The following is a 16,010-nucleotide window of genomic DNA, read 5'->3' on the forward strand; positions in this document are numbered from 1 at the left end:
GGGGCCCCAACTTCTCATCTCTTCCTCCCTTTCCTCCCTCTAGGGCCGGCGCATATCTCCCTTGGTGGCCGGAGCTTGGAGGAGAAGAAGAAGAAGAGAAGAACCACCCTAGGTGGTAGGCAATTTGGAGGAGAAGAAGAAGAAGGAGGCGCCCTTTTTCTTTGCATCTTTTGGTGGTAGGCGGCTTGGAAACAAAAGAAGGTTCGGGTGGTTTGTCTTGGTAGATCGTTGCCCACACGACGTCCAAGAAGAAGAGAGGAATACAGGAGAAGATCAAGAAGTCTTTGTCTATGAAGAAAGGTACAACTAGTTCTTTATTCCACAGCGCAACTAGTTATGTTTTCTTTGAATGGATCCTGAACACCAACACAAGAGGCAAGCGATCTTGTGCTTCGATCAAGGTGCATTTTGGTCAATCAAGGACTTGCTTGATTGATCAAACACATGTCTGATCGAGCATGTAGGTTGCTAGGAAAAGTTCTGTGTGTGTATAAATTTTTGTACAGGGGTTTTACACAGAACGGAATTCCGAGTGCCAACAAATATAACCTTAAGGAAATTTTTAGGAATTTTTAGAAATTTTTTGGAAATTTTTCGGAGCTCGTATGACGAGTTTAAGAGGATCAATTATTGGGTCATGGGAAAGCTTGTTTAAGCTACCCATTTGAACGAGGAAAAGTTTTATTTTTTTTTCTTTTTTTTTCTTTTTCTTCTCCCTAGTCGTCGTTTTCTCTCCTCACCCACGCCATTCATTTGCTCCCGACGTCGTCTCCCTTCTCGCCTCTTCCTCGAGCTCTTCGCCTTCCCAAGCCGACGGCGCCGCCTCGCATCGTTTCCTCTCCTTCCTTGCAAACAAAATCATCGGCCAAGGGAGATCAGACATTTCTGCTCGCTGCCTCTTCTCTTCCTCTCGCGTGGACGACTCGACGCCGATGATCACCGAGGTTCTCCTCACCAACACCGTCGATCCGTGCCCTAATGGTGAGAGGATGCTCTTGATTGGATCATCTCTCTCACTGTGGTCACGTTCTTGGTTATCTGTGCCCTAGATCCATCGTCGATGCATATTCCTCTTCGGGTTGCTGCCCCGTGTGAGCAGATCTCCGGCTAAGAAGGGAGATCCAAGCCCTAGCATTGATCTTCTCTTGTGATCAATCCAATGCCAGCACTTGCGCACAGCCCCGATCTTGCCGCACCGACCAGTTTCCTCTTCGCCTATGCCCTTGATTTCTAGACGTTGTTGTCTTGTTGCCGATCACAGATTGCTAGCATCTCAGGTGCCTGCTCACCCAGTATCGCTGACGCTCGATCACTCAGAACCACCCAGTGTCGGCTGATCGTCACCCTCTGCCCTAGTTAACCATCACAGAAGCTTTTGGATTCATCCGAGGGGAAGTTTCGGATCTGAATTGGGTAAGGTTTTACGATTTAGGGTTATAGGCTTCAGAGATTGGGTCTTTATCTCAGTTATGCTAACTAGGAGTAGTTATTCTAGCAGAAACTACTTAGGGGCTTCAACAACGGATCTCCGGCAGCAGGTACCTCCAGCTAGCAAATTCTGGCGGTTGCCCTACTTGGCTGTGGATCAACAGGAGTAGTTTGGAATTGAGGTAAGGTGTAGAGAATTTAATCTCTGTTGTAGCTTACTCTTGGAATGGAAGTTAGAAAGTTTAGGGATGATAGGTTCTAGTTGTTGTTTCATGATAATTAGGATTAAAATGATGGATAATTGATTATAGAAATTGATTAGGTGGATCCAATTTGAAATTTCTTAATTAGATTAGGATTTAGTAGCTAATTGATGCATGATAGAGTTAGCTAAACTAAACATTGTGATACAGGGTTTTGATTTGATGCGGACAGCTTGACGTGGGATTTATTCCGATACGAACAACTGATTAAGGTGGGTACCTTGACTTATCTTTTAGATATTATCATTTGATATACATAGTGGATTTTAATGAGTAGTAATAATTATGTTATATCGGCATTGGTATGTCATTGCTTGATTCCTTTAGCATGTTGATTTATTACTTGTGTTGCATCCATCACCCTCTTGATTATTTATGCTCATAGAGGTAGTGACATACCAAGCCTTATGATATACCGGACTAGATATTTACCATATCTAATATGTGTACCTAGATCTTCTTATTTAAGCCATTTTATTTTTGGTACATGTTTTATGGAGGTCGATATGGTCAAGATTTTCATGCTTGGTGTCATGCACCATCTCGTATGATTGCATGCTGAACGATTGGCAGCTCCATTATTGTTGCGCTCATCGCCACTTACATGGATCTACACACACAACTACTCGTGAGTTACTGGTATATCAGGCAGGGTGTATGACAGTTTGCTCTGTCAGTGCTCCACTGGTCCACTCATGGGTAGCGTGACGCAGTATGGTAGCACGACAAGGATCCCTCCTCTGGATTGTCTAAGGGAGATGAAAGCATTGAGCTCCCCCACTTATGATTTTGGGTAGAAGGATATGTATACTCTGATAGCATCCTGTCCACTCGGTCATTCATCAGGAGCAGTGATGGTAGAGTGCACAATTGTCACAGCCCTACCCACTCGGTCTCACCATCGTGTGTAAGATGACTGACTAGCGTCAGGGTTGACCAGGACATGTCATTTGCATCATATGCATGATTTGTAACACCCCAAATTTCATTATTTGGAGTTCTAAAAGTACCTATAAATATTTATAAATGCTTTAAAAATATTCTAGAGATTTTTAGGAATTTTTAGAGTATTTTTATGCAATTTTCGGAGTTCGTTTGATATTTTTACCAAAAGAAACGAGTTGCAAAAATAAAAAGGTTGAGCCGAGGTTCGAACCCCCGACCTCCGACCCGATCCGAGACTTAAGCGAAGTGTGATGACCAAGAACCCAACAGGGCCATGCTGATCAAATAGAGGGCGAAAATATATTTAAGTAGTAGTTAATAACAGAATTATTTAGGTATTAAAGGGAGATAAGAGAGGAACTTAGGTAATATCTCCCTTGCCCTAAACCTTTTCTTTTCTCCCTCTCGTGTGCGACGACGACCAGCTTGGGTGGAAACGAAGAGGAAGCTAGGGTTTGGCTCCGGCGGCCGGCCAAGGATCAAATCCGAGAGGTTTCTCTGCCATCGTGATCACCTTGGCGAGGAGAACAAGTGGATGTGAAGAAGTTGCCGAGAGCTTGAGTTTTGCCGAAGCCCTAGCAGCCCTTTCGTTCGGTTGTAAGTCCAAGAACAAGGTAAGTGCTCTCACCTACAGTAAGAGTAGTTCCGAGATTGTCTTTCCTTGTCGTGGAACTGAACAGGAGGAATGGTTGTGGTTTCGGTTGGCTTTTGAAGCTTGCTGCCATGAAACTTAATTCAAATTTTTGTTTAGATTTGGAGATGAACAAATTATTTAGTTTTGAATTCATGTATGATGGATTTCTTCAAGTGCTATAATCCGAACCCTAGTTTTCAGTTTGTGCTTATGGCTTTAGTATTCAGTTTAAATATTGTTGTTGATTTGCTTAGTATGAACGGTTTTCTTTTGGCTTCCGGATTATGTTGTAAAGAATTGTGATTGTTAGGGATTCTTAGAATAGATCCGAGATTTTGCTTTCTTCATTACAATTCTGCTGAAGCATGTTTAAAGATTTCAGTTGCCTTATATAAGTTTAAGCTGTGAACAAGTTTTATATGGGTTTGTTTTAAATTTCCAGCAAGCTTAACTTGATTTGTGCTACAAGAGGGACACGAATAGGCCTTCTTGAGCTTACTGCTGGGTCTCGGTTTGAACTAAGTGTTGGGTATGGACAATTGTAATTGTGGAAGGATCCAGTTAGATCTTTAGTAGCTTAATTGAATTTACAACTTTGATTTTCCAGTACGGAACAACTTTAATTCTGAGCATGAACAAATGAATCACCAATTGCAGTGTAGATTTATCTTTTATTTGCGGGTTTGTTTTAGTGTGAACGACTTGAAGAAACAACCTTTGTATGCAGATTTTTGTTAAGCTTATAGTGCAAATTTTTGTTAAGCTTATAGTGCATATTTTTGTTAAGCTTACAGTGCAGATTTTGTTAAGTATCATAGTGCAGATTTTTGTTAAGTATTATAGTACAGATTTTTGTTTAAGTATTGCAGTTTTGTATGAGGCACTCTTTTATTATAAGTATTAACAAGTAATAAGTATTTTATTTGAGAAGGCTAGTACCCGACTTCCGAGGTTGTCGTTAAACAAATCCAGGTGACCGGTTCTGAGGTCTCGGCTCTGGTAAGACCAAGGTCTTTAACCTCGTAGGGCTGGTGGCTCGCTACCTCAGTTTCTATTAGGGAGCGTGCAATGGTACTAAGCCTGGGCCCAAGAGATTATTATTTTGAAGTATAAAAGTGTAAGTTTTTGAACAAGTGAAATAAGTTTCACATAAGTTTAAAGATTAGCAAGTTTAGTTTTCCTTTTATGCTAGCATGTTGTTTAGATTGTTCTTACTACTATTTACTATTAGTTGAGCAGCTTTACATGTTTAGCATTTCAGTATGTTTGATCTCTTTGTTATTAGATGAGCATGTGTAGTATTTCTTTTAAGCATTCAGTTTTTAGATTTCTTCCTATTCACTTGCACATTCGAGTTTTGTGAGTTAGATAGCGCTTACTAAGTATTTTGCTTATAGTTGCATTTCCTCTTACTGTAGATAAAGGAAAGGAAAAGTTATAGCGAAGGAAGGCGACAAGGAGGTGTGGATGGATGTGTGATGTTTGGACTATGGAAGCCTTGGGACTTAGTTTAGAAATTCATTAAGATTTTGTATTCAGAATGTTGGAACTATTCTTTCATGTTACTGGATTTGCTTATTGAATATTTTGTGTTTTAGAACTCTTCATTTTAATTGTTGTGCCATTAGTTCCATTATTTGAGTTGTATTATTGTTGCATGCAAGTTCAGATTTATATATATAGTTTCTAGCATGTTCAGATTGATGTATAGTTTTAGTTGTGAACATATGCTTGAGTAGTATGTATAGATGAGTCATATATGTTTGCAGCTACTACTAATTGTATCTCTTGGGTTTTTGAAAATTTTAAGTAATGATATTTCATGTGAGCAACTCTAGTTAAGTAAAGTTAGTAGTCCAGTAGCGCTCCACCCTCACAGACTAGTAGGGAGGAGGGTGTGGTCGTTACAAGTTGGTATCAGAGCAGTCCCCATTCTCCAACATCACACACACATCAGCATCAGCCTTACCGTCTTCAAGTAAGAATGTATTTATACTTTCTTTTATGCTTTTCCTTTATTATTATTTACAGTATAGAGAAATGTTTAGAAGTATTGCTCGCCTGTAGTAAGAGGTGTTTTCCGTTGATTTCTCGTCGTAGAAATATTGTATGTGCAGATTTCTTTTGTGTTCTATGCATGATTGTGTGTTACCTAGTTAGTTTCACTTATAGATGCATATGAAAAAAAAAAATACCCTATCAGTATTCTGAGTTTAAGAAAAGTATAAGAAAGATAAAGAAAAGAAAGAAAAAGGCCAAGGCCTTAAGTAGATCCCAAAGTCAAGACTTTAGAGATTTTGACACACAAGGTGTTTGTTAAAATGCCAAGGCATTTAAAGAAGAAGCAATTAAGATATTTTACTTTGAAAGGCCAGAAATAGAAACTTAATGTGAGTAGTGGAACTCACTGGCCACAGACTGGTGAAGAGCTGGTCAGCAGGGCATTAGTCGCTGAGTACTATCTGAACAACATCAAGGCACAACAAACGCAACTCAAGCCAGTCAAGATAGAGGACAAGACAGTAGGGAGTCAGAAGCCCAGGCAAGTAAGAAGAACTGGAAGGGCAAAGATAACAAAAGGAAACGATGGAATACAGGAGGCAGCCAAAAAGGAGGTCCAGTAGACAAGCAGGACAAGTTCCCTCCCTGCCCTAAATGTGGGAGACTACATCCAGGAGCCTGTCTTGTGGGTATGACTGGATGTTATTCATGTGGTCAAGAAGAACACCTGGCTAAGGCGTGTCCTAACAAGCTCAAAGCGCCTCAGCAACAGGCAGCGCAATACGGGAACAAGCCTCAGTTACATTATATGCCTGCAACTCTAGAGGGACCTCAGCTCAGTCAAGGAAGGTTGGAAGCCCCACCAGTTCCAGCCAGTGCCAGAGTATTCTCCCTCACTAAAGAGGAAGTTGCTAGTGGCTCCACGGTCGTAACAGAGAGCATGAACTTCAAGTTCTTGACAACCCTACATTCTGGGGAAGTCATGGAGTACAACCAGTGGCTTCGGGCTGTACCAGTAAAAATTTCAGACCGAGAGCTATATGTTAATTTAGTAGTTCTAGCAATGCAGGATTTTAATGTTATTCTGGGTATGGATTTCCTCAGTAAGTATAGTGCTTCAGTGGACTGCCGCAGAAGGAAAGTGATTTTCAGCCCAGAAGGTGAACCATCCTTTGAGTTCACGAGAGTGCCGAAGAGGAAGACCCAGAAATTCCTCTCTTCCCTAACAGCTCATCAGATGTTAGCTAAAGGGTGTACTGATTTTCTTGCGTACATTGTGAATGCAGAAGAACAAGAAAGACCCATGCAAGAAGATGTTCGGATAGTCTGTGAGTATCCAGAGGTATTTCCAGAAGAGCTACCTGGACTACCTCCCAACAGAGAAGTGGAGTTTGAAATTGAGTTAGTTCCTGGTACCGGTCCAATTTCAAAAGCTCCGTACCGGATGTCTCCAGCATAGCTGAAAGAGCTACAAGAACAACTCCAGGAGCTTCTTGACAAAGGTTTCATCCGTCCTAGTCATTCACCATAGGGAGCTCCAGTGTTGTTCGTTAAGAAGAAAGATGGATCTATGCGGATGTGCATAGATTATAGAGCACTGAACAAAGTAACAATTAAGAAAAAGTATCCTCTTCCCAAAATAGATGATCTATTTGATCAGTTAAAGGGGGCAACAGTGTTCTCTAAGATAGATATGCGCTCTGGGTACCATCAGTTGAAAGTGAAAGAAAGTGATATACCCAGAACAGTTTTCAGGACCAGATACGGACACTACGAGTTTGTAGTCATGCCTTTTGGAGTGACTAATGCACCTGCGGTCTTCATGGACTTAATGAATGGAGTGTTCAGAGAATACCTTGACAAGTTTGTCATCGTGTTCATCGACGACATTCTGATCTATTCAAGAACCCCAGAGGAGCATGACACGCACTTGAGAACAGTACTGCAGACCCTTCAGCAAAAGCAGCTTTATGCCAAATTCTCAAAGTCCGAGTTCTGGTTAGAGCAGGTGGCGTTTCTAGGTCACATCATTTCTAAAGAAGGTATCCAGGTGGATCCTGCCAAGATAGAAGCGGTTAACAACTGGTGTAGACCTAAGAACGCCAGGGAAATCAGAAGCTTCCTTGGTTTAGCTGGGTATTACAGGAAATTCGTGGAAGACTTTTCCAGGATAGCCTCTCCACTAACAGCCTAACTAGGAAGAACAAGAAGATTGAATGGTCAGACAAATGTGAGCAAAGTTTCCAAGCATTGAAGAAAAGACTGACCAGTGCTCCCATTCTGACTGTTCTAGAGAGCGATAAGAGTTTTGACATCTATAGTGATGCTTCCAAGATGGGCCTTAGAGCTGCTCTCATGCAAGAAGGGAAGGTTATAGCTTATGCTTCCAGACAACTCAAAGACTATGAGAAGAATTACCCCACTCATGATCTTGAGCTGGTAGTTGTGGTCTTTGCACTAAAACTCTGGCGACATTATTTGTATGGAGTTCAGTGCAGAATCTTCACCGATCATCAGAGTTTGAAGTATTTCTTTACCCAAAAAGATTTAAACATAAGACAGCGCAGGTGGCTAGAGTTGGTTAAGGATTATGACTATGAAATCCTCTACCACCCAGGTAAAGCTAACAAAGTGGCGGATGCACTAGTCGAAAGTCCAGTGCAACTCTGATGCACTTGTCATCATTAGCACTGCCACTGCAGAAGGAACTGTTAGATTTTGGAGTCGAAATTATTTATGGGCAACTCTCTGCATTGACCTTAGAGTCAACCTTGCTTGAGGATATACAGAGAAAGCAAAGTGAAGATCCAGATATCCATAAGATCAAGCAAGGGATACAAAAAGAAGAAAATTCAGAGTTTCGAGTATCAGACAGTGGAATCCTTTATCATGGGAGTCGTCTTTGTGCCCCCAATGATGAAGAATTGAGAAAGAAGATTCTGGAAGAAGCTCATAGTACACCGTACTCCATGCACCCTGGTTCTACCAAGATGTATCAAGATTTGAAGCAGAGATTCTGGTGGTCTGGACTCAAAAGAGATGTTGCAAAATATGTCAGCACCTGCCTGACATGCCAGAGAGTCAAAGCAGAACACCAGAGACCAGGAGGAATTCTACAGCCTCTTCCAATACCAGAGTGGAAGTGAGAAGAAATATCCATGGACTTTATAACAGGTCTTCCAAGAACCACTAATGGATATGATGCGATATGGGTGATAGTGGACAGATTGACCAAGTCTGCCCACTTTCTAGCCATCAAAGTGTCCCACTCTATAGAGCAGTTGGCACAGCTATATGTTAAGGAAGTGATCAGAATTCATGGAGTTCCGAAGTCGATTGTTTCTGATAGGGATGGGCGTTTCACCTCTCATTTTTGGGAGTGTGTTCAGAATGCACTAGGCACCAAACTTAAGTTCAGCATAGTCTTCCATCCCCAGACTGATGGACAGACAGAACGAGTAAATCAGATTTTAGAATACATGCTCAGGGCTTGTGCATTAAATTTTAAAGGCAGTTGGTGCAAGTATCTGTACTTAGCTGAATTCGCCTACAATAATAGCTACCAGGCCACTATCAAGATGGCACCTTACGAGGCACTGTATGGCCAAAAGTGTAGATCACCTATATGCTGGTTGGAGACTGGAGAAAGAAAAGAGATGGAATCAGAATTGGGCAGGCAAACCGAGATGATAGAAGAAACCACACAGGCTATCTAGAAGATCAGACAGAGAATTGAAACTACCCAGAGTAGGCAGCAAAGTTATGCCGATGCACGCCATAGACCACTTGAATTTCAAGTAGGAGATTCAGTCTTTCTCAAAGTTTCTCCTATGAAAGGAGTGATGAGATTTTGCAAAAAGGGCAAGTTAAGTCCCCGCTACGTAGGGCCATACCTGATCACAGAAAGGATTGGGAAAGTAGCTTACAAATTGGACTTACCACAAGACATGTCAACAATACATAATGTATTTCATGTCTCCATGCTAAAGAAGTGCATCCACGACCCTAGCCAAGTGATTCAACCTCAGTCAGTACAGATCTAGGAGGATCTTAGCTATGAGAGCAGACCTACACAGATAGTGGACAGAGAAGTTAAGAGAGTAAGAAACAAAGAAGTACCACTAGTGAAGGTCATCTGGCAGAATCAGAAGCACGAGGAAGTTACTTGGGAGCGTGAGGACAACATGAGATAGGAATATCCAGAATTATTCTAAGTTCGATGACGAACTTTTTATAAGGTACGGAGAATTGTAACACCCCAAATTTTATTATTTAGAGTTCTAAAAATACCTATAAATATTTATAAACGCTTTAAAAATATTCTAGAGATTTTTAGGAATTTTTAGAGTATTTTTATGCAATTTTCAGAGTTCGTTTGATATTTTTACCAAAAGAAACGAGTTGCAAAAATAAAAAGGTTGAGCAGAGGTTCGAACCCGCGACCTCCGACCTGATCCGAGACTTAAGCGAAGCGTGATGACCAAGAACCCAGCAGGGCTGTGCTGATCAAATAGAGGGCGAAAATATATTTAAGTAGTAGTTAATAACAGAATTATTTAGGTATTAAAGAGAGATAAGAGAGGAACTTAGGTAATATCTCCCGTGCCCTAAACCTTTTCTTTTCTCCCTCTCGCGTGCGACGACGACCAGTTTGGGTGGAAACGAAGAGGAAGCTAGGGTTTGGCTCCGGCGACCGACCAAGGATCAAATCCGAGAGGTTTCTCTGCCATCGTGATCACCTTGGCGAGGAGAACAAGTGGATGTGAAGAAGTTGCCGAGAGCTTGAGTTTTGCCGAAGCCCTAGCAACCCTTTCGTTCGGTTGTAAGTCCAAGAACAAGGTAAGTGCTCTCACCTGCAGTAAGAGTAGTTCCAAGATTGTCTTTCCTTGTCGTGGCACTAAATAGGAGGAATGGTTGTGGTTTCGGTTGGCTTTTGAAGCTTGCTGCCATGAAACTTAATTCAGATTTTTGTTTAGATTTGGAGATGAACAAATTGTTTAGTTTTGAATGCATGTATGATGGATTTCTTCAAGTGCTATAATCCGAACCCTAGTTTTCAGTTTGTGCTTATGGCTTTAGTATTCAGTTTAAATCTTGTTGTTGATTTGCTTAGTATGAACGATTTTCTTTTGGCTTCCGGATTATGTTGTAAAGAATTGTGATTGTTAGGGATTCTTCGAATAGATCCGAGATTTTGCTTTCTTCATTGCAATTCTGCTGAAGCATGTTTAAAGATTTCGGTTGCCTTATATAAGTTTAAGATGTGAACAAGTTTTATATGGGTTTGTTTTAAATTTCCAGCAAGTTTAACTTGATTTGTGCTACAAGAGGGACACGAATAGGCCTTCTTGAGCTTACTGCTGGGTCTCAGTTTGAACTAAGTGTTGGATATGGACAATTGTAATTGTGGAATGATCCAGTTAGATCTTTAGTAGCTTAATTGAATTTACAGCTTTGATTTTCCAGTACGGAACAACTTTAATTCTGAGCATGAACAAATGAATCACCAATTGCAGTGTAGATTTATCTTTTATTTGCGGGTTTGTTTTAGTGAACGACTTGAAGAAACAACCTTTGTATGCAGATTTTTGTTAAGCTTATAGTGCAGATTTTGTTAAGCTTATAGTGCAGATTTTTGTTAAGCTTACAGTGCAGATTTTGTTAAATATCATAGTGCAGATTTTTGTTAAGTATTATAGTGCAGATTTTTGTTTAAGTATTGCAGTTTTGTATGAGGCAGTCTTTTATTATAAGTATTAACAAGTAATAAGTATTTTATTTGAGAATGCTAGTACCTGACTTCCGAGGTTATCATTAAACAAATCCAGGTGACCGGTTCCGAGGTCTCGGTCCTGGTAAGACCAAGGTCTTTACCCTCGTAGGACTGATGACTCGCTACCTCAGTTTCTATTAGGGAGCGCGCAATGATACTAAGCCTGGGCCCAAGAGATTATTATTTTGAAGTATAAAAGTATAGGTTTTTGAACAAGTGAAATAAGTTTCACATAAGTTTAAAGATCAGCAAGTTTAGTTTTCCTTTTATCCTAGCATGTTGTTTAGATTGTTCTTACTACTATTTGCTATTAGTTGAGCAGCTTTACATGTTTAGCATTTCAGTATATTTGATCTCTTTGTTATTAGACGAGCATGTGTAGTATTTCTTTTAAGCATTCAGTTTTTAGATTTCTTCCTATTCATTTGCATATTCGAGTTTTGTGAGTTAGAGAGCGCTTACTAAGCATTTTGCTTATAGTTGCATTTCCTCTTACTGCAGATAAAGGAAAGAAAAAGTTATAGCGAAGGAAGGCGACAAGGAGATGTAGATGGATGTGTGATGTTTGGACTATGGAAGCCTTGAGACTTAGTTTAGAAATTCATTAAGATTTTGTATTCAAAATGTTGGAACTATTCTTTCATGTTGCTGGATTTGCTTATTGAATATTTTGTGTTTTAGAACTCTTCCTTTTAATTGTTGTGTCATTAGTTCCATTATTTGAGTTGTATTATTATTGCATGCAAGTTCAGATTTATATATACAGTTTCTAGCATGTTCAGATTGATGTATAGTTTTAGTTGTGAACATATGCTTGAGTAGTGTGTTTAGATGAGTCATATATGTTTGCAGCTACTACTAATTGTATCTCTTGGGTTTTTGAAAATTTTAAGTAATGATATTTCATGTGAGCAACTCTAGTTAAGTAAAGTTAGGAGGAGGGTGCGGTGTTACATGATTGCATTTATTACTTGTGTTTGTTGCACTTTATTTGCTACATATTTGGTGGATGCATATGATTGACATGCATACAGGAGATATTATATTTTCGATTTAACGACCTTATTATCCTGGTAGGAGGTCCTGGTGAGTACAATTTTTTCCATTCCTTTCAGTTTGTATTTTCCATTATTATTCCAGTAGACTGTACACATAATTGTTACTATTGGTTATTTCTTACTATGCATGTCAGCTTGGTATCCGCTGAGTGTTGGACTTACCCCGTTGATTATTACCATTTCAGGTTGAAGCTGTCAGGAGGTTCCAGTCGTTAGTCCCCACCCTGAGTCGCGACGATTTTCTACCTTTGGACATGTGATTTCCTTGTTATATTTTTATATATTTGTGATGTATAACTGTACTCATGGATTTTTATTGAGTTTTGGACTACTGCCTTTGTTTTCGCTGCGTTAAATTTTTGTTGTGGGTTTAAGTTTTCCGTAGTATTAGTGGAGTAGGTTTTATTTAAATAAACTGCGTGGTTGTGTCAGCCAGAGGCTGAGTTAATTTAAATTGCATGTATTATTAGTTATTTTTATTATTATTGTTTCGGCCGTGTTGGCTGAGGTTTGTGTGACCTTGAGAGTTTTGTAGTAATGTTTCAGATTGTCACCGGTACAGGAGAGATGCTGTCGAAATTTTCTCAATAGGACTCCCCCGGGGCGTGACAAATTTTTTCTCCAAATAAAATGTACAATCTCAATATGCTAAGCTTCTAAAGCTCGTCATCAACATTTCTTAATTTATCCTAATAATCAAAAAAAATTTTTTATAGAACCAACCAATCGTCTCATATTTAGTGTTATCTGTCTCATCATTTTTTTTTATTAATGGGAACTTACGGGTAAGAAACATCTCCCTAATAAATTAAAAACCCATACTAAAGTAAAATCTGATTAATTGCTATCGGTAATTCATGCTTCATTTAATAAGCAAATAAATTATAATTAGAGGGAGGATTTTTTAAACTTAAATGAATAACGTACACACGAAGCCATGCTTGCAACATGACCACATGTAACAATCAACATAATTTAATGTGACTTTTTAATCAATTCTTTTAGGTGGATATTCATTTCGATAGCATGTTTCTAAAACAATAAAGAAAAAAAAATAAAGCCGCAATGAAGACTGAGAAAGTTAAAGTATAAAGGCTGGACAGCCTTGCCAATTCAATCTCAATAGGATTTAATGGGCCATGCCTGCCTACAGCAGCATGCGTTAAATATGAGTTTGGTATGGAAGTAAAGGTTATCGAACAATTATACAAGAGCAATAAAAGATCGATGCAGAGAAAAATCCGCTATCTTGAAGGTCATCAGACTATTGGAACAAAATATGATAAGGTTAGGAAAAAAAATAATTAGAATATTGACTAGTGTTGGGATGATCGACCTCATAAAATTTTTTTATCGGTTATCAGGGGTAAATCGGGAAGTTCACACGACGATCAACCTAAAAGTCCATCATCCTTTAATTGCACTTCATTTAGAAAAAAAATTTATACAAATAGACCATAGCTAACAATCAAATTATGAATATCTGAGTGATAATCTGGATATTTACTGTGGTACCATAGTAGGAGGATAAATATGATATTGTTACGGAACAGAGGAGTAATTTTGATTATTCAATTTAATGCATTTATATTTATTGATAAAAATAAATAAAAGGGTTAAAATTTTAAAGAGTATTGATTTTTTTTTTATTTTCATTAATGAATAAATAACTAAACTAATAAATAACTTAGCCACCAACAAAAGATAATTCATTAACTAACCACAATAATAACATTAACTTAATGTTCTAAGTCAACATCCACATTTATAAATATATATACAAGGGTCGTACTATTGAATTAGATCTTATTTAAAAGTAAAATCTCTTGGAATATGGAAATATGAATCATGTTCGTAATGCTGTGACCATAAAACTACGTCACTACGAGACTTAAACGGTGGTCTTATTTATAATGAAGAAACCCTTTGAATTTGCTCTATAAATAACACACCAACTCTTAATTTCACCATACAAACACACAAACTCACACACAAAAGCCATTGAGTTAAGATGTCTGTCTCCCATTCTTTCGCAGCTTCGGCGACCTTCGGTGGTCTCGCCGGGTTTTCCCGTCCAGCCGCCGTCATCAAGCAGTGGCGTTGCCTTCCACGCATCCAATGCCACGCGGCCGAACAATCTCAATCTCCGTCGACGACGTTGAGGAGGTCGGGGAGTTCACAACCAAGCACCTCAAGAACCTCTTGGAGGAAGAAGGATCTTTGAAACCTGGTCTGCTCAGGGAGCAAGTGGCCCACGCGTTGGAGCTCCCGCTGAACTGGAGATTCCAGCGATTGCACGCGAAGTGGTTCATTGGGGCATGGCAAAGGGATCCCGCCATGGATCCTGCTCTGCTTTTGTTGGCCAAGTTGGACTTCAACGCACTGCAGAACATCTACAAGCGAGAACTTAATGAACTCTCAAGGTACATGTATATATATATATATATATACATCTATTCATTTATAAATTCATCATTAATTTGTTATTTAATCCTTATAATGAAAAACAAAAATTAATTATTAGATGGTGGAGGGATCTCGGGCTTCCCCAGAAGCTGCCATTTTTCAGAGACAGATTGACCGAGAACTATTTATGGTCTGTAGTCTTTGCGTTTGAGCCAGATAGCTGGTCTTTCAGGGAGATGGACACAAAGATGATTTGCTTCATAACAATGATCGATGACGTTTACGACGTCTATGGAACGCTCGATGAGCTAGAAATATTCACTGATATTATGGTGAGGTAATTAATTAATTAACTAATAATTTAATCAATTCCTAGAAATTCAGTTACATTCTAATTCAATATTCATACTTTCACTACACTTAATGTGTGATCAGATGGGATGTTAACGCGATCGATAAGCTCCCAGAGTACATGAAACTATGTTTTCTAGCCGTCTTCAACACGGTAAATGATGCAGGATACGAAGTCATGAGAAATAAGGGAGTAGACATAATACCTTACCTCAAGAGGGCGGTACGTGATTCACTAATTAATAATTAATATATGCAGAATTGTGCAAAATTGTGCACCCACGGTAAATGATGCAGGACGTATTTTTGGTTGATTTTAGTGGGCAGAATTGTGCAAAATCTACATGAGGGAAGCCAGATGGTATCACGCAGGGCATACACCGACGCTGGATGAGTATTTAGACGGCGCATGGATATCGATATCAGGCGCGTTGATACTGTCCACAGCTTACTGCATGGGCAAAGATCTCACGAAGGAGGATTTGGATAAGTTCTCCACTTACCCTTCCATTGTGCAACCCTCCTGTATGCTTCTTCGACTCCATGACGATTTTGGAACCTCCACGGTGCTAAAATTCTTCAATGAATGAATTAATTAATCAATATATATCAAAATTAACTGGCTTTAATATAATTAACCTTGATCGAGTAATTAAGCACTACGTACAGGATGAACTAGCGAGAGGAGATGTGCAGAAGGCGGTGCAGTGCTGCATGCACGAGCGGAAGGTGCCGGAGGCAGTTGCCCGTGAGCATATCAAGCAAGTGATGGAGGCGACATGGAGGGTGCTGAACGGGAACCGGGTGGCGACGTCGTCGTTCGAGGAATATTTCCAGAATGTGGCGATTAATCTCCCTCGAGCAGGGCAATTCTTCTATGGAAAAGGAGATGGATATGCGAAATCGAATGGAGAAACCCAGAAACAAGTCATGTCGTTGTTGATCGAACCTCTCCAGCTCTGATTTTCTATATGCATGCATAATAAGGACGTATATTTATAATAAACCTAATTATTTAATTAGGTACTTGTATTTACAAAGTTTTATTGTTCTTAAAAAAAAATCAAACTCGTGTAACCGTTATAATAATGAAATAATAATATTGATGGTATTAGAAATCATTGGCCAAGCTGATTAGGTTCGATCTAGCG

The 16,010-nt window shown here is 39.4% G+C and overlaps 1 protein-coding gene and 1 long non-coding RNA gene across 3 annotated transcripts; both read left to right on the plus strand.

Moving 5' to 3' along the window:
* The first annotated feature begins 744 nt into the window (after nucleotides 1-744).
* On the plus strand, nucleotides 745-12,148 carry LOC122032074. 2 transcript variants are annotated; one of them, XR_006125950.1, is made up of 4 exons: nucleotides 745-1,413; nucleotides 1,499-1,610; nucleotides 1,842-1,903; nucleotides 11,546-12,148. It is a non-coding gene; the product is annotated as an uncharacterized LOC122032074 (long non-coding RNA). The 2 variants fall into 2 exon arrangements; XR_006125951.1 differs by lacking the exon at nucleotides 11,546-12,148 and adding an exon at nucleotides 4,689-4,962.
* A 1,811-nt stretch (nucleotides 12,149-13,959) lies between these two features.
* LOC122031634 (R-linalool synthase-like) lies at nucleotides 13,960-14,849 on the plus strand. Its single transcript, XM_042590724.1, has 3 exons — nucleotides 13,960-13,964; nucleotides 14,139-14,525; nucleotides 14,627-14,849. The coding sequence occupies exons 1-3, from the start codon at nucleotides 13,960-13,962 to the stop codon at nucleotides 14,847-14,849; spliced, it is 615 nt and encodes a 204-aa protein (XP_042446658.1).
* The last annotated feature ends 1,161 nt before the right edge of the window (nucleotides 14,850-16,010 follow it).

Source organism: Zingiber officinale, chromosome 11A (assembly GCF_018446385.1).
Source record: "Zingiber officinale cultivar Zhangliang chromosome 11A, Zo_v1.1, whole genome shotgun sequence".
Lineage (NCBI taxonomy): Eukaryota > Viridiplantae > Streptophyta > Magnoliopsida > Zingiberales > Zingiberaceae > Zingiber > Zingiber officinale.

Bases quoted from the DNA above. Each gene is read 5' to 3' on its own strand.
- LOC122031634 (XM_042590724.1), top strand. The intron at 14,526-14,626 runs GTACATGTATAT...ATTAATTATTAG, and splicing joins GAACTTAATGAACTCTCAAG to ATGGTGGAGGGATCTCGGGC.